Source organism: Mytilus trossulus, chromosome 3 (assembly GCF_036588685.1).
Source record: "Mytilus trossulus isolate FHL-02 chromosome 3, PNRI_Mtr1.1.1.hap1, whole genome shotgun sequence".
Classification (NCBI taxonomy): Eukaryota; Metazoa; Mollusca; class Bivalvia; order Mytilida; family Mytilidae; genus Mytilus; species Mytilus trossulus.
The window spans coordinates 91,796,895-91,821,018 of NC_086375.1; the positions used below are offsets into that span (position 1 = coordinate 91,796,895).

Consider the following 24,124-nt stretch of genomic DNA (forward strand, 5'->3'; position numbering starts at 1 on the left):
ACTAAATCAGTTTTGATCCATTTTCTATGTTGAAAGATCTGGTTTTAAGGGACTTTATTTATGATTTGGATAACATTTTTAAGTATGATTGTTTTCAGTTTAGATTCATTTATAAAAGAAGAATACAAAAATGATAATTTGATTTTATCTTACCTGATAGTAGTGTTCAATGCACCCAATTCTTTTTGTTCTTCACAAGACTCATTATCATCTTGAGCTTCTTTGGAATACTAAATAAAATACAAGTCAAAGGTCAACATTGACAAGTTCTACTCATTTCTAATTTATACTATCATACATGAACAAAAAGAGATGTGAAATATTCATTATAGGGACAGCATGTTTTATCATCTTGCAGATATTTTGTTCCATTACACACACTTCTTTCTTCTTTCAAATATTTCTTGTCACTAAAGACTTCCCATCAATAGACAAATAACGGATAGTTGAAAGAAAAAGATCAATTAAACTATAACTTTATGATTTGCTTGCAAACTTACAATATAAGATATAACATTGCTGTTTTTGGAAAATAAACATGTGTAGATAATAATTTGAAATGAGTTTTCTCCCTTTGTCACACAGAAAGATTCATGCACCACTTTCTGTATTTTTTTATATTTCAATAACTTTATTCTGTAGACTTTTATGGTAATAGTGTTTAAAAAGTTTTGACAGAAAATCGCTATTGAATTGGGAATGCAATTTTGCGTTTATGTAAACCTGAATAATTTCAGAATTATAAGTATATATCCTGTATATTATCAAAAAGTGTCTTGACCTGTTGGATGTTTTCACAAAAAGCAAGTAGAGAAGATGGCTGCATAGAATCTTTTGTTCTTTCTTAACCTTATAAGTTTGAATTCTACCGAATTTCTTATTTCTACCCTCAATGATGAATGAACGGATGTAAATCTCATCTAAATTCATGTGTCTTTCAACAGTAATGAAGATGCAGGTTATTTAACGCCTAGTTAGAAAGTTTACCTTCTTTTCAGTTGGTTCACTTCCTTTTAACCCTGGTGGGATTTCATCCTGAAAAAATAAGAAATATGTTTAAAAAAAAAGTTTGTGTCAAAACTAAAATCATATCGTATGGAACATGTGTACTAAATTTTCAGTTGATTGGACTTCAACTTCCTCAAAAACTACATGTACCTTGACCAAAAACTTTAACCTGAAGTGGGACAGACAGAAAAATCTACAGACAACCAACAAACAGACTGAAAAACATAATGCCATAAATGGGGCATAAAAACAAACATTAAAATACAACATCATATCTGCCACTGTGTTTATATAAAACCTATATTTTTCTAATTCAAACAAAACCTGTTCAGTTCATATTTTTTTTAATCAATACACCAAGGTCACTATTTACATGTAATACAACATAAACATAAATTCTATTAATTGGATTATGTTTGTGAAGACCTTTAAAACTATGTATTGGCTTTCCTGTTGCTAGTTAGTTTTTAATTGCTCTCAGACAAATATTTGGTACTTACCGTACATCATTTTTTGTTCGCGGATTGCAAATTTTAAAGGTGTACATTGTACATACAAAGGTATCAATAAAAGTATTTAATCCGCCAAAATATTTCGTATACCTTGTTCATTGAAAATTGTGAAATTTTACAATTGTAAAAATAACCTAATGTAAGGTATTCTATGATTTATATTACAGATAGTTAACACTTTTCCTTAAATAATCCTGCTTTTTATGTTTGCTAACCTATAATAGAACTTCTTCACCAGTGACTGTTTCATAAGGACTATGATCAAGCTTTTATGGCAAGAAGATTTAGTTTAATGACCAAAAACAGTAAATATTCTGTGATTATCTTAAAGAACTTTTTCCTACTGCAGAAATTGATATATTATACATGCATGCTATTTTCATACCGACCTGATTACACATATCTACATGGCAGTCTTTTAGAGCACATCTACTATCATCTGACCAAAATGGACATGTCTTTTTTAAATTAACCTGCAGGAAGCAAAATGTAAGAATAAGACTAAATTTTCAAAACATTAATGTAAAAAAGCTAAAATAAATGATGAATGTGTCCATGAGATACAGATGCAACCCTTTATAAATCTATGGCAAATTTGGCAATTTTATCAATTTACAAAGGTTCATAACTAAAGAACTACCAAAGTGAAACCACCAAAATATGAACTGATTTGTATTTGGTGGTAATATGCATAGTGTTTTGTTTTATTACATTATGCTCAAGCAAACTAAAGTGAGTGTGTGGAAACACAAATCAGCAATTTTTCCATTTATAAAACGACTTGAAAATGGTGAATGTGATGCCATGCAATTTCAAACTTGCTTTGTGTTTAGTGTAGTGGTAATACGCATTGTGTTTAAGTTCCATAAAATTAGGTTGAGGCAAACAGAAGTAAGATACATTCTGTATGTGCGGACAAGGATCAAAACTTAATGCCCCCTCCACTCAGACAGGATCAGATTACTAGATGAGACAATGCAACGTGAGTGACTTCAATAAAATCTGATGCTTTCACTCAAATCAATTATTATAATGTGTTCGTAGATAGAAGATGTTTTTGTGTTCTGTTAAATTGTCCCTTTCAAAATTGTTATACAATGATGACTGATGTACCCATATTTTGACTATTTTATTAATTGTGACTGTTTATTTAACGCATCATGTAAATATAACGGAATTTGATGAGACTGTTATTAAAGTGAGAGGGTTAGCGCTATAGAACCAGGTTTAATCCACCATTTTCTACATTTGAAAATGCCTGTACCAAGTCAGGAAAATGACAGTTCATGTCCATTCGTTTTTGATGCGTTTTGTTATTTGATTTTGCCATGTGATTATGGACTTTCCGAATTGATTTTCCTCTGTGTTCAGTATTTTTGTGATTTCACTTTTTTCATCCATGGTTTCATAAGCTGGCAAAAATTTATATAATAAGCACTAGTATCACTGCAGTACTAGAAAAAGTACTCATACTAGTTTAATGGTCATTATTACATATATACATGATTTACATTAAAATCAAATTAACACTGTAAGATTAAGTCTGGATTCTAACTTATATAGTGTATACTTTATAGTCTTGTTTATTAATACACATCTGTCACTTGGTAGGCTATGAATTTTAATCAACTATGTGGTACATGTGTTAGAAACATAACCTTATACATATATTGCTTTCTCAGAACATTTCTGGTAACGAAATAGTGGAATCAGAAAATACCAATTGAAATAAAACAATTTTTTCAGTTCTTGTCATTTGGTCTGCTTACAAATATTTTGACAAAAAAGTGCTAAAAAAATAAATTTACCTTAAAATATCTGAAGTAATCTTTACTAAGTAGACTCTGTAATCGAGGGTATATTTTCTGGTTGTTAATGCTGTCTAAAGTCTCCACTTTACATTTACAATCATCTACCTCTCCTTGCAACTGAAACAGACAATTATATACAATTTACTATGTAACTGAAACAGACAATTATATACAATGTACTATGTAACTGAAACAGACAATCATATACAATGTTTTAATGGTTTGGGTCACAACTTGAAATGTTTCTCCGTGACAGCAGAAGTTCATACATTTTGAACATACCCCCATATTTTTCAGTGATTTTGTTTTTAGCATGGTATATATATATTGTCACTTTATTTTCATAATATAAGTTTGAATATGCATTTTTGTACCTTTGGTATTGTTCGCGGCATGTTCGCCTTTCTTTTATATGTTGCTGTTAAATATTAAGATGGAAATCAATGCTAATATTAATGGATTGATTTGTTGGAAAATGACAAAAGGCTCTCAGTACATAAAAATGACTATGGTTGAAACAGCTATGAATGTGTTTCATAAATTGTTTATACCATATACCATGTATACCATAACCAATGTCTGCTTGACAGTTCTGTTATAATAAGTGGCTTAGTCACTGGTGAGATGTATTTCAAGTAATAATACAGTTTGCCATGACAATCACATAGACATAATTAATAATGTAAATCTACACTTGCATTGACTTATAGCAAATTTAGGTAATCGATAAAAGTCTTAAAGTTTTGCAATCAAATTTTTGTGGAATATAATTTTTCTGATAAATTTGACAAACAATTAGACCCCTTTATCATGAATATGCCTGAATATTACTTTTTCAAAATAATCGTTATAGGAACTACTTTTATTTAGAATATTGACTTTGATCTGCACAAATGATATAATTGCTCATATAAAAAGGATGAATTATAACTAACGTTGAATGATTATACTGTAACTGCTATAATATTGTATACAGTGACAGCTGTAGGAATTCTAAATCACATTATAAATCTAATTATTATTTATTATTGAAACAGATGTCATGCTACCAAATAAGTACAACTTTATATCAGTATATAAAACCATAATACTGTAAAATAACAATGTCTGAATTTGTCAAAATCATTTTTGCATAATAAACTTATTTTGACATCAGTTTTTTACATTCATTAGTATGTTTCGATTTCTTTTTACATGTTTTTTTTCTTCGGTCTATATATCATGTATGTTATATACATTCATCTTAATTTTTTTCTTAGAGAATACATGTGATGCTTTTATTGCATTATAAGTTTGTGCAAATTATACTTGTTTGTAACAGAATGAAAAAAATATATAATTTGAAATTTAAAAAAAAAACCTGATATATAATTCATTCAAAAAAGTAGAGGATGGACATTCAGTTATAACAATAACTACCCTAACATTTCCCATTGGCATTAGGTGGGTCAAATGAGACAGTTTGGCTTTATGAAAAATAAAGTTGAAATGATTAATTATTTCATATATTGAGGAATGAAACAAAAGATTTTTAGAAATATGTTTTTATTCCATCAATATAATTAATACAAAAACAATTAAAATGACAAATATATTAATATTGTTACATTCAATGTATATGAATATGTCCACTAAAATATATGGAAAAAAAAGTAAAATCACAAAAATACTGAACTCCAAAGAAAATTCAAAACGGTAAGTCCCTGATCAGATGGCAAAATCAAAGCTCAAATACATGTACATCAAATGAATGAACAACAACTGTTATTATACTGACTTGGTACAGAATTTCCATAAAGTAGAATATTATTGAAATGGCTATTGTAAGAAAGGGAAAATATGGGCATTTACTAAATATCAGTCATCATGCCTATTTATTGTCAGGGCTCGCTTGATCATTTTGATAATACACGTAAGAAATTCTGTATTTTCCCATGTTTTCAACATTTAGCGTTTACATTCCCCAAAAATCAACCATAAAAATCAATTCGGTTTGGCCCCAGATGACTTTCAAAATGTTTATAGCATTGAAAAAGCTCCAAATTATCTCCCTTTAAGGCAAAATTTGAAAAATGCTGTTTTTTGACATTAAAATTGATATATCTTTTTTAACCTCAATTGGTGACCTATATTTTTTATTGTTGTTTTCAAATAAGCTGTACACAAACTAAATATTAAATTGTAAAATTTAAGCGATTTCTGTCATTTAGTTCTTTTTTTATTTCGATATTAGTTCTTTTTTTATTTCGATATTACCTCCATTTCTCCTTTTAGTTCAACAGAAAAAAAGGACATTAACAAAAATGTATGGTTCTTTAGGAGGCAGATTGTGAGCTTAAATGAACAGTGACCCCATTTTTTTATTTCATTTTTCTATTAAGTATACGATCAAGTTCATTTATAAAAAAATATAGCAAAATTCTATTTTACAAAAACAAAAAGATTTATACCTGCAAGCCCCCTTAAATACTTTATTACTGCAGAATTGACAGACATTAAATTACATAAGATTTAGAACATTTTTATTTAGGAATAGTAAGCTGAAAGATTAACTGACAATCTCATGATTTTACAAGAAAACATCAAGAAAGATGAGAAAGCAGCATACATGTTTCAAATTGTTTCACAAAAGGGTTGATGCAGCAACTAAAATGTACTTCTGGACTTGAATGTGGAGAATGTAGAAGGCATTATATTCCAAATTTGTTTTGAAGATAACAGAAGGAAACTGTACTTACTATTTAATGTTTTATAGAAAAAAATGGTTATTTTATTGGTAGATATAGGAAGATGTGGTGTGAGTGCCAATGAGACAACTCTCCATCCAAATAAAAATGTATATAAGTAAACCATAATACATTGTAGGTCGTTCTTTTAACATAAGAAGAACATTCCCCATTTTTCCATTCTCAATTTAATTGGTACTGTTATTAAATATCAATATTGTGTTTGTTGTTTAGGACGTTATTTTTGTTTTGGGTGACTGATTTTTACTGAGGCTTATGATGGGATATATATTTTAATTGTAATGTTTTTTTGTTGGCTAAAGGTGCTAAAATGGCTACATTTTCACCACAAGATTTAATTTACTCTGTGTACAGAATAACTTGTGCATCTTGAAAAGCTTTAAAGCATAGCATGCCCTGCCCTAGATAGATAAGTTTTGAATATGTTTCATGTTTTTGAAAAAATATAAACTTAACAGGATTTTGCAGTGCATGGTTTTTTCATTCCCCCTGAAGTTCCAAAATAAACTAAGTTGGGAAAGTGGTTTGAGAACTTCTCCACAGGTAATAATCGAAGTGACCTGTATTGATTGACATTGACAATAGATACCCGACAATAATTGGAGATTTAAACTGTGTACCTGAGTGGACCATATCAGGTGAAACTCACCTGTTTTTAAATTTTATCATCTTTGACAGGGGCGAAAATAAGCGCACTGCAAAATCCAGTTTAGTTTTGAATTTTCTATATCATACAATACATTTGAATTTTATTTACCTACAAATGAGGGCATGCTATACCTTAATTTTTTCCAGATGACCAGGCCAGGGTTGTCTGTACTCAAGTGTAAATTGTTAGGTGAAACGCATTTAGCCAAATGGTCCACATGAACCTTAATAACTTCAATCATTGTGCTTTAACTACTTCTTTTATATTAGCTTTATGGGCCAGGTAATTTGGTAAATAAAATATTATATTCTATACTATTGTATTCTATAGTACATACATGTGATGAACTGTGAAACTCATATCAGGAGATTTGGAAATTTTGGTCAGGAGATTAGGACTCAGATCAGGAGGTTTTTTATTGACATAAATTTTGTCGTAAATGTAACCATATGAAGTAGAAATTGTGTTTTTTCTACAAATTGTAATATGTTAAAAGAACCCTTATTGCCTTTCTATTTGAATAAAATAAAATATTAAGAAGAATCTGTTTCCTGTTTAGTTTTGTTTTGTTTTTGATAAATGATTGTTCGCTGCTTGCAAATAAATCATTATATCTTATCTGTATAGATTTTTATTCATGTCTCCATCTCCTTATCATTGGTAAATGTATAGACAAATAAGAAAGAAATAAGCTCTACATGTTTGTTTGCAACATCATAAATTAATTAAAAAAATAACAAACACTAACAGTAGTACTGCATGGCCTTTAAGCATTATGAAAGTCGTATTTGTAGAAAACTTAAAAAGACTTACAATGTTTTGCTATTTCTAGTTTACACAATAAAATCTTATATATTCTAACATCTACAATTCTCAAACTCAAGGTTTCATAATCCCAATTAAACTATCTAGAAATGTATTAGTCTAAATGTACATATTGTATATTCCAATCACATAAATATATGGAAGTGTTTAACGACCTTGACTGGCCTTTCAGCCCTCGCACGGTCGGCTCGGTGCCCGAAGGTGTTTGGTGAGCTTTAAATGATTTGATGCCATGGGTCAGGAACAAGTAGTGGAGGTCGCAATATGGAGGCCGCCATCTTGGTTTTGGTGAGTAGATTTTGGTTTTTTACTATTTTGATGTTCACATAAATGATAAACAGATTTATAAGATAAACTTCAATTTAATCCTTGCAAGGAGGTCTAGATTGCTAAAATAATTTATAAATTTATATTTTTTAATTTGTCCCAAAACATTTAAATTCATTTAATCAACATCCGTTTATGATTATTTGATTAAAATATTAATCATTTATAGTCTTTTTACAATTTACGTTTGTAAAAGCAAAATAACTGAAAACAGGATAAAACAAAGGGAAGTAACAAAAATGTATTTCAATATTCCCAATACACATCGTTTTTATAACACAACAGCAGTTAGCCAGAGGTAAACATTGTTAATTACCAGTATGTTTGACACCCCAGCTGTCAAGTGAAGCCAATTAATTATACATCTTCTTTGATGTACAGGTAAAATTTAACACAGGTGTCAATTACACCCGTACAGTACTAGTACTTAGTAAGAAATGATCAAATATGGCGTCTGAAAATTTTCATTCATGGAATATTTCATACACAGGAGTTTTTTCTCCTGAACGGGAGGACGGGAGGAGACACCTGAAAACGGGAGTTTTGTACTCCCGTCGGGAGGTTCACATGTATGATAGTATACTATTGTGTAAATATAATGGTTAACTGTCACAACCTATCAATGACAATGTTTTTTTTATAATGTTGTGTGATGATGCTAGATGTACATTTCTCTGAGGGGTTACAATCACCTGCAGGGGTGGATCAAGCAATTAAACAAAGGTTCAAACCACATGTTCCTATTCAAATGAATTGTATGGCAAGCCAAAGTGGACAAAAAGAGCTATTTTCTAATATTAAAAAATCTGTTTCTAATATTAGAAAATCATTTTCTAATATTAGAAAATCATTTTTTAATATTAGAAAATCATTTTCTAATATTAAAAAATAAGGTACTTTTTAATATTAGAAAATGCTTTTTTAATATTAAAAAAGCATTTTCTAATATTAAAAAGTACCTTATTTTTTAATATTAGAAAATGATTTTTTAATATTAGAAAATGATTTTCTAATGTTAGAAAATGATTTTCTAATGTTAGAAAATGATTTTCTAATGTTAGAAAATGATTTTCTAATATTAGAAAATGATTTTCTAATATTAGAAAATAGCTCTTTTTGTCCACTTTGGCTTGCCATAGAATTGATCGTCCAAAAAAAGGGGGAGTTCCAACCCCAGGACCCCAATCTGAATCCGCCACTGACCTGACATCATATAAAGAGTTATCTTTATAATCATAATGGTAACTTAAGTTCTCCTCTTTCCCTGAATAGTTGATCTGCACTGGACTATTCACCATATTGTCATATTTGACAGAGTCTGAATTCCCTTATTTTACTTTTCTGGGAGAATAATCTATATGTCCTTGCAAGCAACATTAAGTAATCATCATCTTAATATTAGACAATTATAAACATGTACTATAATTTGTAAAACTATATTATAATTTATACAACTTATAAAAAAACAAAACATCGGTGTCGAACTGTCTTACCTTACAAAAACATCCCTCTGAATTACCACTGACAGGGCCACTACTATAATTTATCGCTACAAACTCATGTAAAAATAAAATGTTCAAAAGTATGACAAGCTTCATATTAAATAACATTCCACTTTTCACGAAACTTCACATGATTTGTGTTTCCCGTGTTTATTTTGGTGACCTGCAACACCTCGGCGGATGTTATTCCAACAAAATATAGTTCTTCTATTAAGAAAAGTTTCAACAATCATTTCAATATATAAAAACTGGATGACACAAAATACCTTTTATATTGTCACAAAGCAAATGATATTTAACTTTAATTTCTTGAAAACTACAATATTTTTCATTGCGGATAAATATTTTAAAAACGAACGTGGCATTACTTGAAAGGATCTAAACAATAACCGTAACATAACCACAGGCAGAAGGGACCATCTCAGTAATATGTCATCCTTGACATTCAGTAAAATTACACACTGTGTATTTGGACGCAATGGTATTTATTTAGAATTTACAGGGTCATTTCTGTTTGTGAATTTTCTTTACTGAAGATAAATTCATATTGACAGGGATTTATGTAGTAAGACTGCAAAAATCTTTGATATTGATAAAAATATTAAAAGTGAATCATTAACACTGAATATCTCTGATCATGTCTGTTAACATGGTTAATAGTGTTGCTGAGGATATAGTAATCTAAACCATATTATCAGTCGTCCCCACTGCCTGCATCATTCTGCTCTTCTCTTAATATAATTGAATATCACGGCTTTATTATACAAATACAAATACAAATATTTTTATTGGCACAAACTCATTAACAATAAATGGTTAAGACCTATACATACAACTATAATAATTGACATGGTAGAATGAAAGGTTCCATGATAACATATCATGCTAAATTATGAAAAGTTACAAAATGATGTATCATATAAGTTCACTATTTCTTATATTTAGACACTCTGATATGAAAGAGGAAGACAGTCTTAGTAATAATGCTGAGTTATTATTGACCAATAGAGATATTTTTTCATCAACGGTAATGTTACGCTGTATTTGAAATATAACATTTATTTTATTTTCTAATATTTCTCGCTTTGAGGTATATTTATTACATTTTAATAAGAAATGTTGTTCATCCTCAATTTCCCCATTTTTACAGACAGGACAGTACCTTTTCTCTCTAGGAATATTAAGATGTCTTCCCCTTTCAATCATTAAAGGATGTGCACTTATGCGTATTTTGCATATTGCTGCTCTATCATTTAAATTGTTTAGTGAATCAACATATGATGGTCTTTGACCCATTTTGTAGACTTGACGAAAGAAACTGAGCTTAGAAGACTCCTGTATGTTTGCATTTTGATTTTGCAAGTATTGATCATAAATTCTCTGTTTTACTTGTCCCAAGTGCTGCTTTGTTAGACAACTTTTTTCAACAAGATATGAATATCCTAATTTTTGTAAAATGCACTGAGTTTTTAGGATCCAGGGGTTTACAAATCTTGTTTCACAGAAAATTTGATTTACAAGTGTATTTTCTGATGAAAGTATATGCTCTAGAAAATTTATGCTTGAAAAAACAATTTTATTTTTTAGTGGAATTCTACCAAGCTCAGCACGACCAGCATCATTTGAGGCCTTGCAATGAACACCAAGTGCTTCTTTAATAAATTTAATGTGTAATTTTTCAAAGGGTTCAGAGTCCTTTAATGATGAGGTAACACCCCAAATTTCAGAACAGTACATCATTATAGGTGATATTAATGTATCGAACAATTTTTCAAGTAGTCTACATGGATTATTCAGACCAACAGTTTTCTTAATTTTAAAATAGGCCTTTCTTGCCTTTTCCATATACAATGCCATAAGAGTATTAATGGCTAAATTGAAATTACCATTACATTTTAATACAATACCTAAATAAGAATAATGACTAACAGTTTCAATACAGGAATCATTGTAAGTAAATTCGTCCAAAAATGTTTTTCCATTTGAATTAAATACAATAACTTTGGACTTATCTGTGTTAACTTGTAGTTTCCAACAATCACAATAATCATATAAAGCATTAAGACTGTTTTGTAGTCCCTATTTACTTTGAGACAATAAAACAATATCATCTGCATAAAGAAGAATATTTAAAGAAAAGTCCTCAATTACAACTGGATCAGAATTACAATTGACTAAATTAATATAATAATTAAAAAGTACAGGGCTCAGTACATCTCCTTGTTTTACTCCTCGCTCAGATAAAAATGTTGAACTGAGTCCATTTGAAAACTTGATTCTGCATACTGAGTCAGTACACATTGAATAAACAATTCTAAAAATTCTATTTGGAATATCATGTATCAAAAGTTTATAAAATAGTCCTATTCGCCAAACTGTATCAAAGGCTTTTTTAAGATCAATAAAAGCTGCAAATACCTTTTTATTTTGTTGTTTATAATGATCAATACAAATATTTTATTGGCACAAACACAATTACAATAATTGGCAAAGGCCCATATTACAGTGCATAACAACAATGAATACAGCATACAGTTACTAGTATTTAAATATGTTATAATTAAGAAGCTAAAATCTCGTTTCTATACACCAGACATTTATATATATAAGAACTAGTCACTTTCAGGACTTTTAAAGAATCACTATTAATACAACTATTAATATTTAGCTGATTTTCACTACAACATGTAGGAAGTATATTTAATATCTTATTTTTAAAGTTAATTCTATAGTTGGAAAAAATTTCACATTTCAGTAAAAAGTGATTTTCATCTTCTATCTCACCTGATTTACATACATTACAAACTCGTTCATCAGTGGGTAAACCTAAATATCGCCCCTTTTCAATAGCAAGATTGTGTGCACTCAATCTAATTTTACACAGAGATGACCTTTCTAATTTATTACTTAGAACATCAAAATAAGAACTACGCTGCTATATATAAGATAAGATAAGATAACTTTATTAGCACTAACACATTGACAATAAATGATTATGGCAACAAATTAAAGACTAACTACAATAACATATATACAATGAAGGAGTGACAGTGGATAATTTTGAGAGAAATATATAAAAAAAATAAATGAGAAGCATATACATTATTACAGAAATCAAGTACCTTTTGATAATGAGTTTCTCACCAACAAGCATTTATTTAAATAGTTGACAATAATTTTTAATATTGTTTGGGAAATACTATTTAGAATTGATATAAGCATGTTATATGATATATATATGAATACACCTTATCGCTATTCCCGGCTGACCTGGCCGCATGAACTTTTGAAGTCAACAACAATCACTTTTCCATTGTGACGTCAGATATTTTATTTTATGACCTCGAAATTTTACGTGAACCTATGAGGTATCCAGTAATTAATAATAATAATTAATGTATTAACCTAAACCTTAAGTTGTATTTGAGTTATGCCACTTTTTAAATCCGCAAATTATTTTGCGTTCTTAGATTGGTATCACGTTGTCGTAGGCATCATCGTCATTGTCATCAGCGTCGTCAGAAGACGGATGGTTTCCTGATAATAACTTTAGTATAAGTTAATAGAAATCAATAGAATTTCAACACAATGTTTATAACCACAAAAGGAAGCTTGGGATAGATTTTAGGGGTTATGGTCCTTTTGGTTTAGGAATTAGGGGCCCAAAAAAGCACTTATCTAGTGTCAGTATAAAAAGATGTGTATAAGTATTTCAATTGTTCTAAATTTGTACCACAATGTTTTATACCATGACTGAGTAGAAGATTGGGATATATTTTTATGGGTTATAGGGCAAACAGTGACAGTCTAGGAATAAAGGGCAAAAAACAAGCATTTTCGTAGTTTCAAGACAATAAATTGGAATTATCTTTCTTTGTCCAGAATGATTTTTGAATCAAACAGGCTATTATTTGAAGTTGGAATTATTTTTTAATTATGGAATTTGCTTGATTTCTTGTTTTTAAAATATATAATAATTTTCATGTTTATTTGGCATTATAATCCTTTGAGCGATTAATAACACTTTCCAAACAATGTATTTTGGTTAGATAGTGTTGTGCGCGGCACAGTACATTCTATTGAAAATATACTATTTTCTTTGTAATAGAAAGTGTTGTGCGCAGCACAGAACATTTCAGTACAGAATAAACATGGAATTTATTAAAAGATTCAATAACAAGAATTCAAGCAAATTCCATAATTAAAAATAATTCCAAGTTCAAATAATAGCCTGTTATCACCTAAAACCAATGCTTTATGATCTTCTTTGAAAATTGGAGTTATCTTTCTTTGTCCAGAATAGTAGTTGAATCAACTTAAATCAATGCTATATATAATAAACAATGCAATATTCACTTTACTACCAACTGATGAAATAAAGCAGTCTTTACCATTCAGTGATAACAAGTACTTTGATTACCATTCTAGGGTTATGCCCCTTTACAAGTGAAAAAATTGAAGAATTTTTTATTTTCTGTTTGCTTAACTTAAGTTTGTCTCAACTAAATTTAATGAAATGTGTATAAAATGCTCATTACCTCTAAACTCAGTTCAATTTTTGGCAGCTTCAATTTTCAGTTCTTGAGTTATGTCCCTTTATATTGTTATATGCTAGCGGGAGCATTGTCTGTGTCGCTTTGGATACATTCCCCATTAAAAAGAGCTGTATCCAGCTTGAATGCTGTGTCCATACTAGCCCCTAACTGTTCAAGGTTCGACCTCTGAGGTCGTACAAAGCTGCGCCCTAGGGAATAACTGGTAAGCTTTTGGCTGTTTTCTGCTCTTTGGTCGGGTTGTTGTCTCTTTGACACATTCACGATTTCCATTTTCAATTTTATATATCTACCACATTTACTAAGGTGGACAATCCCATCACACATACCATTATAACTCAGTAAATTAGCTTTATGAAACTGGATACTTGATTTAAGTTATGTTTGTCGTTCAATCGATGCTTGATTGATAGAGGATTATTGCATGCAGTGCTAGCAATGATTTCTTTAAAACTAGTTTATAAATTTAAATATTGGTTAAAACAAATATAAATATGGATCAATTAAAGTACACCCTTTAATGACTCAGCACGAGGTGTTTTGGAATTTAAAAGATGTTTTTGACTTTGTAAACAATAAAAGCTAGTTGATCATAGAAAAACGAGTTAGTAATCTATGAACATTTGAATTTGTGGTTCGTCGAATCCAAGGAAATCCATGCAAATTGATATCCCACGAATAAAAATGGATCAACAGTAATATAAAGTGTAGTAATAGTTTACAAATATCTTCTGTTAATCAGATCATTCATAATTCTAACTTTTCATGCATTACAGGCTTAAGATTATTCAAACATGGAAGAAGTTACTGTACAAAGCTGAAAGAAAATAAAATAATGAAGGGCTTGATGAATAAAATCAAGGCAACAGGCCCACTTACAGTTGCTGATTACATGAGAGAAGTTCTTACCAGTCCATCAGAGGTATTGATAAATAATTAGGATGTGTGGTATAATTTACAATAAAACATGATAAATAATAGGTCATGTGGTATAATTGCCAATGAGACAACTATCCAATAAAGTCCATGTAAGGAAGGATGTAAGTAGCTGTAGGAGATATTATATACCCCTGTAATTGTATGTTCTCATTGGTTTTATACTTTTGGAGATACATGTCTTATACACAACATCAATGGCAACAAAACCTGACAGTCCCACTATGTTATATAGAAAATGATGTTCATTAGTGAAGGATGATGGTTGAACATGTTGAAATGATTTTATATTTGAATAAAAGGGAACTGAAATTATTTTAAAACATTAAAATGGTTTGAATTTCTATTTAGCTAACATGGCCTGTTGGGATTTGTGAGCTTTTGCCAACATTTTGCATCCATCCACTGTCTATATACTTTTCTTTAAAACTTCCTCCTCTGAAACTGCTTGATAGATTTTAACTGATTTGTCTGCTTCATCTATAGGATGTCTTCTATAAATTTTAAGATCTTTCTCCTGGTTGATCCACTGACATTGCCGACCTGTTCAAAAATAGAATATAGGTGTATCACTGTAGTGTTGGGCTGTTGGCTTATATTCTTAAAATAAATATAGCAAATAAAGATAAAATGACAAGGTTAAAATGGGCAGCATACATGTAAGAAGTTCTATATAAATCAAGTCTCAAAATTTTTCATTGCATCTTTCCCAGGAACTACATCATAAGGATTTCTGAAAAAATCATCAGGGTTTATATAAGTCAGCTATACCATGTGATGCGTTTTCAGATTCATCACTAAATAGATTCCTGTTCACCAAACACTTACATTTGGGTGGGGGTATCATCAGTGAGCAGTAGCTTGCAGTTTCACTTGTTATCATAGAACTTCTAAATAGAGGTTAAATACTATTGATAAAGAGGGACAATACCATGCTTTCTACAATATAAAACTTTTGATATATTAACTTCACCTGTCTGTCAATGACGACTCTTGATTATTGTAATGATTTCTGTGTCAGGGATAATATATGATTATTGTGATGATTGTTTACAGGGATATTATATGACAGGGGATGTATTTGGACAAGAAGGAGACTTTATAACATCACCTGAAATCAGTCAGATGTTTGGAGAGGTATAAATATCACTTTTGATGAATAGAAATAAATAGATATGATTTGATAAGCATTAGTTTATATTGACCTCAATAATTGAAATAACATTAATGTAACCCAAACTTGAAAGTAACCTTTGTTTATAGTTTTAAACTGTTTGATTGTTCATTAGTCTGTCTGTCATCTCTGCATGTTAAATAAAACTTTATATCAGATTGCAACCTTACCTGGATACATGGTCACATATTGATTTTGAAGTCACTACATCTTTTATAGATTATTGTCATAGTAACTTATGATTCAGACATTGGCTCAACTGATGTCTCTCCAAAAAACAGAGAGAGAAAAATATTATAGTCATTTGTTTGTCACAAAAATTATCCACTATCCTCTAATTCTCATGATTTTCAATTCTAAATCAAGTATCAAATTGCAACCTTACTTGATTATATTGCTCACATGTAATGTGAAGAATATCCCTATTCTGGTATTATTGAATTCTGGTAAAATAGCATAATTTTTAAAGCAAGTTACTTCAACAAACATACACAGGATCAAGTTAAATTATAATGTGAGTATTAATGTATTAAAATTGTAGTCTTGTTTTTAGATGATTGGTATTTGGTTTGTAGATGAATGGATGAAGAACAAGTCGCCATCTCCTGTACAGCTGGTAGAGTTAGGTCCAGGAAGGGGGACATTAGCTGATGATATACTCAGAGTATGTACTTAGGAATAAATATTATCTCAATGTACTCCCTGCCCGACAGTCCATCTTTAGTTTGGTTTCTGGATGACAATTTTTCCAAAAGAAGAGGCATACTATTTAAACCTTGTCTGTCAATACTTCTATATATAAAAAAGAAGATTTGGTATGATTGCCAATGAGACAACAAACGACCAAAATGACACAAACATTAACAACTATAGGTCACTGTACAGCCTTCAACAATGAGCAAAGCCCATACCACATAGTCAGCTATAAAAGGCCCAGATAAGACAAAATTAATACAATTTAAACGAGAAAACTAACAGCCTTATTTATGTAATTTTTTTTAAAGAAAAACAAATATGTAACACATAAACAAATCACTACCACTGAATTACAGGCTCCTGAATTGGGACAGGCACATACAGGGGTAGAATTTAATCTTTTGTGTGTACTGGCCAGCCGGACCAGTGGACTGAAAACTCTACTGGTCCGGCTCCAAATCTACTGGTCCTGCAAAAATGACATTAATTTGACAAACACTTAAATATAAATGACAGATGTTTAATTTTGATGCTTTCGTTTACATAAGTTAGACAGTAACAAAGGATATTTCTGGATAGTGCTCCAGACGACCTAGTCAGGCACCCTATGGTCGTCGTGAGGATTGCGATGACGTGGAAGACAATGTTGATATTTGTTCTGTCCTTGATCCTGATTTTGATAAAGAAAATCATTGAGATTATCAAAGCCTTTATCAAAATCAGAATAAAGACACTTTAACTCCTTCCAAAAATTCCAACATTTTATATTGTTGTGAAGGACGCTCACCCGAGATATTAATTAACTTGATCAATTGTAATACCCCCCCCAGTACTGTTATTGATTTCACAGGTAAATTGTTTTGTAAACAAACTGAGATTGCGATGCAATCAGTGATCTTTATCGACAAATTTCTACTGGTCCGCCGGACCACCAGCTGACAAAATCTACTGGTCCGATGCATATTTTACTAGTCCAAGACAACCGGACTAGCGCTAATTTCGACCCCTGGGCACATACATAAATAATGTGGCGGGTTAATGCCTTGAAGTAATAAAACTTTTGAGTCAGTTTTTTGTACTCGTACTTAAAACTCAACCAATTATAATACTGTATTTCATGTTTCGAGCATGATTTTGTTGCTTCGAGCACTGAATAAAGTTTTATGACTTCAACCCCTGATATTTGTGCTTATGTCCACTCATCCAATGACATTTCTGAAGCATTTTTTTTGTGAATTGCACACCAGAGCATCCCATGGAATGCTGAGATGCATTCTCTAATTCACAGCTTATTTGTTTTTGGTCAAAGTAGTTTTTGATGAAATTGAAGTCCAATCAACTTGAAACTTATAACACATGCTGCCTATGATATGATCTTTCTAATTTAATGCATAATTACAGCTTTGACCCCAATTTCATGGGATTCCCCATCTACTATGGATACATACTTGTTAGATTTATTATTTTTCTGGTTCCCAGTTGATATTTAGACCTCACATGTTTAGATTGTAACACAATGTAATGAACCATATTTAATACAGGTCAAGATGGATGGATGGATGAATTTCACTCCTCTGACATCATACAACAACAACATGTTGAATAGTTTTTCAATAATTACTTGAAATAGTTAAAAGATAATTTACATTTGAAAATACTAAAGATGAAATACTAAGTTATTTCTTGGAGTGGAGTGTAACTGGGTAAATTAAGGTCAAGGAACAGTAAATGGGCTATGTCGCAGATTCTGCTAAAAATTTGCATACAACCTTGGCTCGTTGAACTACAACTGAAAATCGAAAAAATAATGCATTTATCTCAATTATCATTTGAAATATTACTGATTGAATTCTTACAAAATGGGTGAACATTTGTATAGAAAGCACATAAAATCGGCGAAAAACCTTCTAAAATTTGTCTTGAAATCGCCAAATCTCTAATTCTACTCCATAGATTTTTCTTAAAAAACTATATATTGTTGACACATAAATTTCTGTTTTAATGATATAAAATAATCATAGGGTCACCGACTTCGTTTTTTGTCTAATACTCAATTTGTAACCTTGTTTGTAGTGAAAAACGTCAAAAATGAACGTTTTTCGGCCTGCAGCGCGATAACGTTACGATTATTTCGACGTTTTGTTAGATTTTTTCACATAGAACGCAACTTTGAATAATCTATACCGTAAAAACGAAGTCGGTGACCCTATCTTTATTTTGCATCATTATAACGGAAATTTATGTATCAACAACATATAGTTTTTTAAGAAAAATCTATGGAGTAGAATTAGAGATTTGGCGATTTCAAGACAAATTTTAGAAGGTTTTTCGCCGATTTTATGTGCTTTCTATACAAATGTTCACCCATTTTGTAAGAATTCAATCAGTAATATTTCAAATGATAATTGAGATAAATGCATTATTTTTTCGATTTTCAGTTGAAGTTCATCGAGCCAGAGTTGTATGCCAAATTTTACTGAAATCTGTGACATAGCCCATTTACTGTAACTTGACCTTAAGAAAAGCTTGGAATTTTGGTAAAATTTCTAACAAGCTAGATTTGATGAATAAATATTATTATGTTGTTAAAAAAAAGAAGTTATTTCTTGGAGAAGAGGTATGTTTAATATATTAATGTCCTTAGATATATGGTCCATTATAGAAAGATATACAATGTATGTATATATATAATTGCACATATATTTTAAGGTCTTTAAAAACTTTCCAGAAATTAACGAATCAGTGTCACTTCATATGGTGGAAATCAGCCCAGCTTTGGCACAGATACAGATAGAAAAATTAACCGGAGTAAAATTGACAAGTGAACAGTCATCTAGACTAACAGATAGATATAATTCAAGTGATTTAGAAACTTCTGATTCGACTGAGAAGATATCTAAACATTATTATCAGTGTAAAACAAAGTATGGGATAAATGCGTATTGGTATAAATTACTTCATGATGTACCATCAGAACATTCTTTATACCTGGCTCACGAATTCTTTGACGCTCTTCCTATATGTAAATTTCAGGTAAGATGATAAATGATATAATAAGTGTGATTAAAGAAAAAGATGGCATAAGCATCACCAAAACAGCAAGCAAAACAAAATATATAAAAAAATTAACAAGTAAATAAAGACATTAGAGGTCAAGATCTGATTTTTGTAGACAACTATTCATTGCATATTTCAGACACTTTATAAGATCTAAAATCCATAATGGGCAAAGCATTGAGAAACAATAATCCTTACCAAGGTTTCTGACTTTAGCAAGATCATTAGAAGGTAGTAGGGTTGTAATAGTTTTGTTATTAATTATCTCTATTATCTAATTACTGGCTTTATAAAATACACAGAACTTTTTTTGTGTCTTTTCATTATATTATAATGTTTTTTCCAGCAAGCATGAATACTTTATTTTGGTAACAAGGTACTGTGGATTCTCCAATTTTTTGTGGATAAGGGAAAAATTGTATGTTCATGGATATTGCATTTCATGGTTTTGCCGATGTCTGCATACAAACGTATAGAAAATTTGTCATTTGTTGAACATTAACTTCGTGGTTACCTGTATCCACAAAATCTGCAAAAGTTAGTATCCAACGAATAATAATGAATCCTGTTACAGTATAATAAACACAACAAATGACTTGTAACCCCTTTTCTGCACACTAATGTTTCACTATTAACTTATGTATTTTTACAACAGAAGACTGCAGATAAAGGTTGGTGTGAAGTTATGATAGATATAAATCCTGTTACAGAGGCAACAAACCAGTTTAGATATGTATTGTCTCCTGGAGCTACTCCAAACTCAACGGGATATTTAAGGGTAAGCATAATAATATTAAGAGAACATGGTATTTTGATGTCCCCTTTAGATGAAGTCGTTTTGATTATCTCCAAAATCTGCAGGATATTTAAGAGTAATTCAAAATATTTTTATAAGAAATTTGTTTATAAGAAAATTGTAGGAAATAAGACAAAGATGAGAGAAGGTTGTAGTAGTATACAGTGAAACTTAACTGTGAAATCTCTCATAACCTTGACTATTCTTGGCAGTAATGTCAACTAAAAACCATATAAAGCTTGGATAAAAAAAAATGTAAAGTTTAGAATGTTATTAGATAATGTTTTGGAATTAACCTTATGGTGCTTTCCATGTAGTTTGGCTGTAGAAATACATTTACTATATGAATAAAAGAAGACATTGTATTTGTGTCAACAAGACCACAATAAACCAAAAGAGACTATTTAACAAACATCACATGATAGAGGAATCAGTAATATTCTTAGAAGTATGCAGTGTAAACTTTCGCTTTGAAGTTAACAGAAAATTATGCTTTCATATGATATTATTGTTAAACTTTATATGATATTATTGTTAAACTTTATATGATATTATTGTGTAACTTTATATGATATTATTGATAAACTTTATATGATATTATTGTTAAACTTTATATGATTATTGTTAAACTTTATATGATATTATTGTTAAACTTTATATGATATTATTGTTAAACTTTATATGATATTATTGTTAAACTTTATATGATATTATTGTTTAACTTTATATGATATTATTTAGCATATCAGACCAGGTGATAGGAGAGAACATATAGAAGTAGCTCCATACTCAGGTGTGATCATTCTACAAATTGCTGAGAGAATTAAACAAAATGGAGGTTGTGCTTTAATTGCTGACTATGGTCATGATGGGGATAAAACAGATACATTAAGGGTAAGTGAATATTTATATAAAGGAAGTTTGGGGAATATAATCATAAAATGATTTGATCAGGTTACTTTTAAATAATTTTAAGTTTATTGCAACTTTATGAGATAAATGAATATATGAATAGGTTTAAACTACTTCAGTGATGCAGAATGAAGAAATACAAACTATTTTTGTGCTGATGAAAGAGGTTTTGCACATTCAAATTATAATGTTTTACTCTGCTCTGCAATAATGTTTTGAAGTTCTTAGTAAGAGGTATTTACTGCCATATACAAACAACATTATGCTGCCCTAATTATGCAGCAATGCAAAGTACACAGTACAAGTCTCTGTAAACTGTGTGGAAAAGTTTGGGGGAGATAATCCAGTTTTTTTATGTGATTATCTCCCATTTATTGAATGCTCTCTGTAGCTTTTCATAATTGTTATTTATATTTTAGAGTTTTAAGCAGCATAAACTACATGATGTTTTATCTGATCCAGGAAATGCTGATTTAACAGCAGATGTAGATTTCTCATTTTTCCGTCACCTTTGCCTATCAACCAAAGCAAGTTAGTAACTTATTGATTATAGACTTGATACAAAATACTGTGTTATATATTTTTTATCTGCTTTAATTTAAGTTGATTTTTTGTACATTATATTACTTGCTGTAAATTGCACATGATGTTATCTTTGAAATTCAAAAAATTTATTAGAATTTTTAAATATTTTTTTTATAGAAAATATGTTAACTCAATATGATATATGTTTTAGTTTCACCATTTGGACCTATATCACAAAGAGAGTTTCTTCAGAATATGGGAATCCATCTCAGATTAAAGGTAAGAATAATATTGTAAAAATGATCTTCTAGAAACAGCTAGAAGACCTGGATGCTTCATACCTTGTATACAGATACCTTTTATTATCAAGTTTCCATCTGTCATATGTCCATTTTCCTTGACCTCATTTTAAGGTTTAGTGAATGCTAAAATTATTTGATTTTTTTTTCAAAGTAAAATTAAGTCTTTTATAATGAGTAGTAGTTATATATGTTTGGTATATGGGTTCCTTTCAAGGTCAACATGTCCATCAGGTAGCGTTCACCTGACATCAACATCATTTCATGGATAAGTGATAAAGGTTAAAGTTATGTGGCCAAGTCCACATCTCAGATACTATAAGAAATAGTTGATGTTTATTTTGTGTATGGAATAGTTATAAGGTGAACATGTCTGTCTTGTAGATTTCATATGATCTTGACTTCATTTTCATAGTTCCTTGGTCAATGGTATGCTTTTTGGGATTATCAGTTTATCATATACTATAAATAATTGGTCAATTAATTTGATGTACTGACAACAATTTAAATTAATGAATATATCTCTTCATACAAATCTCTATCTGCTTGCCTGGCTGGCTATACTTTTGTCCTTATTTATTGAGAGCTCTTCATTAAATTGATTCAATGATTTATTATCAGGTTTCTCTTTTCTGCCGTAATAGTTGTAGGAAGAAGAATGAGAGTGAAGAATAACTTCTTTCCAGTTAATGTCATTTAGGATTGAAAGGACTGAAGTTAATTGGTAACTTAAATCTAGTTGATGGTTTTTAGACATGACGGCATGGGCTTTGCTCATTGTTGAAGGCCGTAAGGTGACCTATAGTTGTTAATTTCTGTGTCATTTTTGTCTCTTATGGCCAGTTGTCTCATACCACATCTTCTTTTGTTATATGATAAAGTGGCACAGCATCTGTTTAAAGCATACAAGTAATTTTAACTCTGTTAAATCTTCATTTGCAGATGCTTTTACAAAATAAAGACCCGGCCACCAAGAAGACTTTAATATCAGGATTTGATATGATTACTAATCCAGAAAAGATGGGAGATCGATTTAAATTCTTTGTCATGCTACAGAAGAAAGACTATGATGATCCTCCATCAGGATTTAACAATTTGTCTTTTCAATATCCTGTCAAATAAAAATATCATATAGATCTTGTTTTCTGTTTTCTGATGCATAGATTACATGAGGATAGCCAGGATAGATGGGTCTACAAATAAAATTAGGAATCGAAATGGGGTATGTGTTTAAAAGACAACAACCTGTCCATGGAGCACACAACACCCAAAGGCCACAAACACATGCTTTCAAAGTAGGAATATATATTTAAAACATCAAAATGACATTCGGCTCATGCAATGATCTTATAGTTTATAAAAAAAAATTGAGTCATAAATTTACATAAGTCATGCTGAAGGCCAAAAATGTTGAAGAGCAGATCCAAAGATATTGATAATGAAGCGTGGTCCAATGAAAACTATTTCAGCTCTCTCTTTTGCTTTTACTGAGTAAGCATATAAGACATTGTTTTAGTCTTTGCATGCTATAAAACAAGAGGGAGGAGTATTACCCAAATTTATTAGGCATCTTTCTTAAATTTTTGGAAGAATTTAGTTACTGTTATCTAATGTAATTGTCATTGACTTTGAGGGAATGCAAGCTTTTAGTAAATAGTGTCACACTTATTAAAGCCATGACGGACTGCATAAAACATACAATTACATGAAAACACATTTTCCCAACATAAGTCATGAAACATATATTTCTGAAACCTTGTGAGCATTGTCCTCTACGGAAAAGACACGTTCTGGC

At 30.3% G+C, this 24,124-nt stretch overlaps 2 protein-coding genes across 5 annotated transcripts in view; one reads left to right on the forward strand and one right to left on the reverse strand.

Annotated features, from left to right (window-relative positions):
* Positions 1-9,579, reverse strand: part of LOC134712843 (ERO1-like protein alpha) — a 39,670-nt gene extending 30,091 nt beyond the window's left edge. For all 4 annotated transcript variants that reach the window (XM_063574806.1, XM_063574804.1, XM_063574805.1 and 1 more), the window contains exons 1-5: positions 9,373-9,579; positions 3,329-3,448; positions 1,910-1,993; positions 988-1,035; positions 154-230 (exon numbers count right to left, since the gene is read on the reverse strand). In XM_063574806.1, coding sequence (XP_063430876.1) covers positions 154-230; positions 988-1,035; positions 1,910-1,993; positions 3,329-3,448; positions 9,373-9,489 — 446 coding nt within the window. In that variant the 5' untranslated portion in view covers positions 9,490-9,579. The remainder of the gene's footprint in view (positions 1-153; positions 231-987; positions 1,036-1,909; positions 1,994-3,328; positions 3,449-9,372) is intronic.
* A 145-nt stretch (positions 9,580-9,724) lies between these two features.
* Positions 9,725-23,465, forward strand: LOC134712844 (protein arginine methyltransferase NDUFAF7, mitochondrial-like). The gene is made up of 10 exons (XM_063574807.1): positions 9,725-9,862; positions 14,711-14,856; positions 15,927-16,007; positions 16,598-16,708; positions 19,450-19,773; positions 20,453-20,575; positions 21,335-21,487; positions 21,925-22,036; positions 22,242-22,309; positions 23,272-23,465. The coding sequence occupies exons 1-10, from the start codon at positions 9,811-9,813 to the stop codon at positions 23,449-23,451; spliced, it is 1,350 nt and encodes a 449-aa protein (XP_063430877.1). The 5' UTR covers positions 9,725-9,810; the 3' UTR covers positions 23,452-23,465.
* Positions 23,466-24,124: the final 659 nt, after the last annotated feature.

Bases quoted from the DNA above. Each gene is read 5' to 3' on its own strand.
- LOC134712844 (XM_063574807.1), top strand. From the start codon at position 9,811: ATGTCATCCTTGACATTCAGTAAAATTACACACTGTGTATTTGGACGC. The intron at 16,008-16,597 runs GTATAAATATCA...TCTTGTTTTTAG, and splicing joins TCAGTCAGATGTTTGGAGAG to ATGATTGGTATTTGGTTTGT. The intron at 22,310-23,271 runs GTAAGAATAATA...CTTCATTTGCAG, and splicing joins GAATCCATCTCAGATTAAAG to ATGCTTTTACAAAATAAAGA.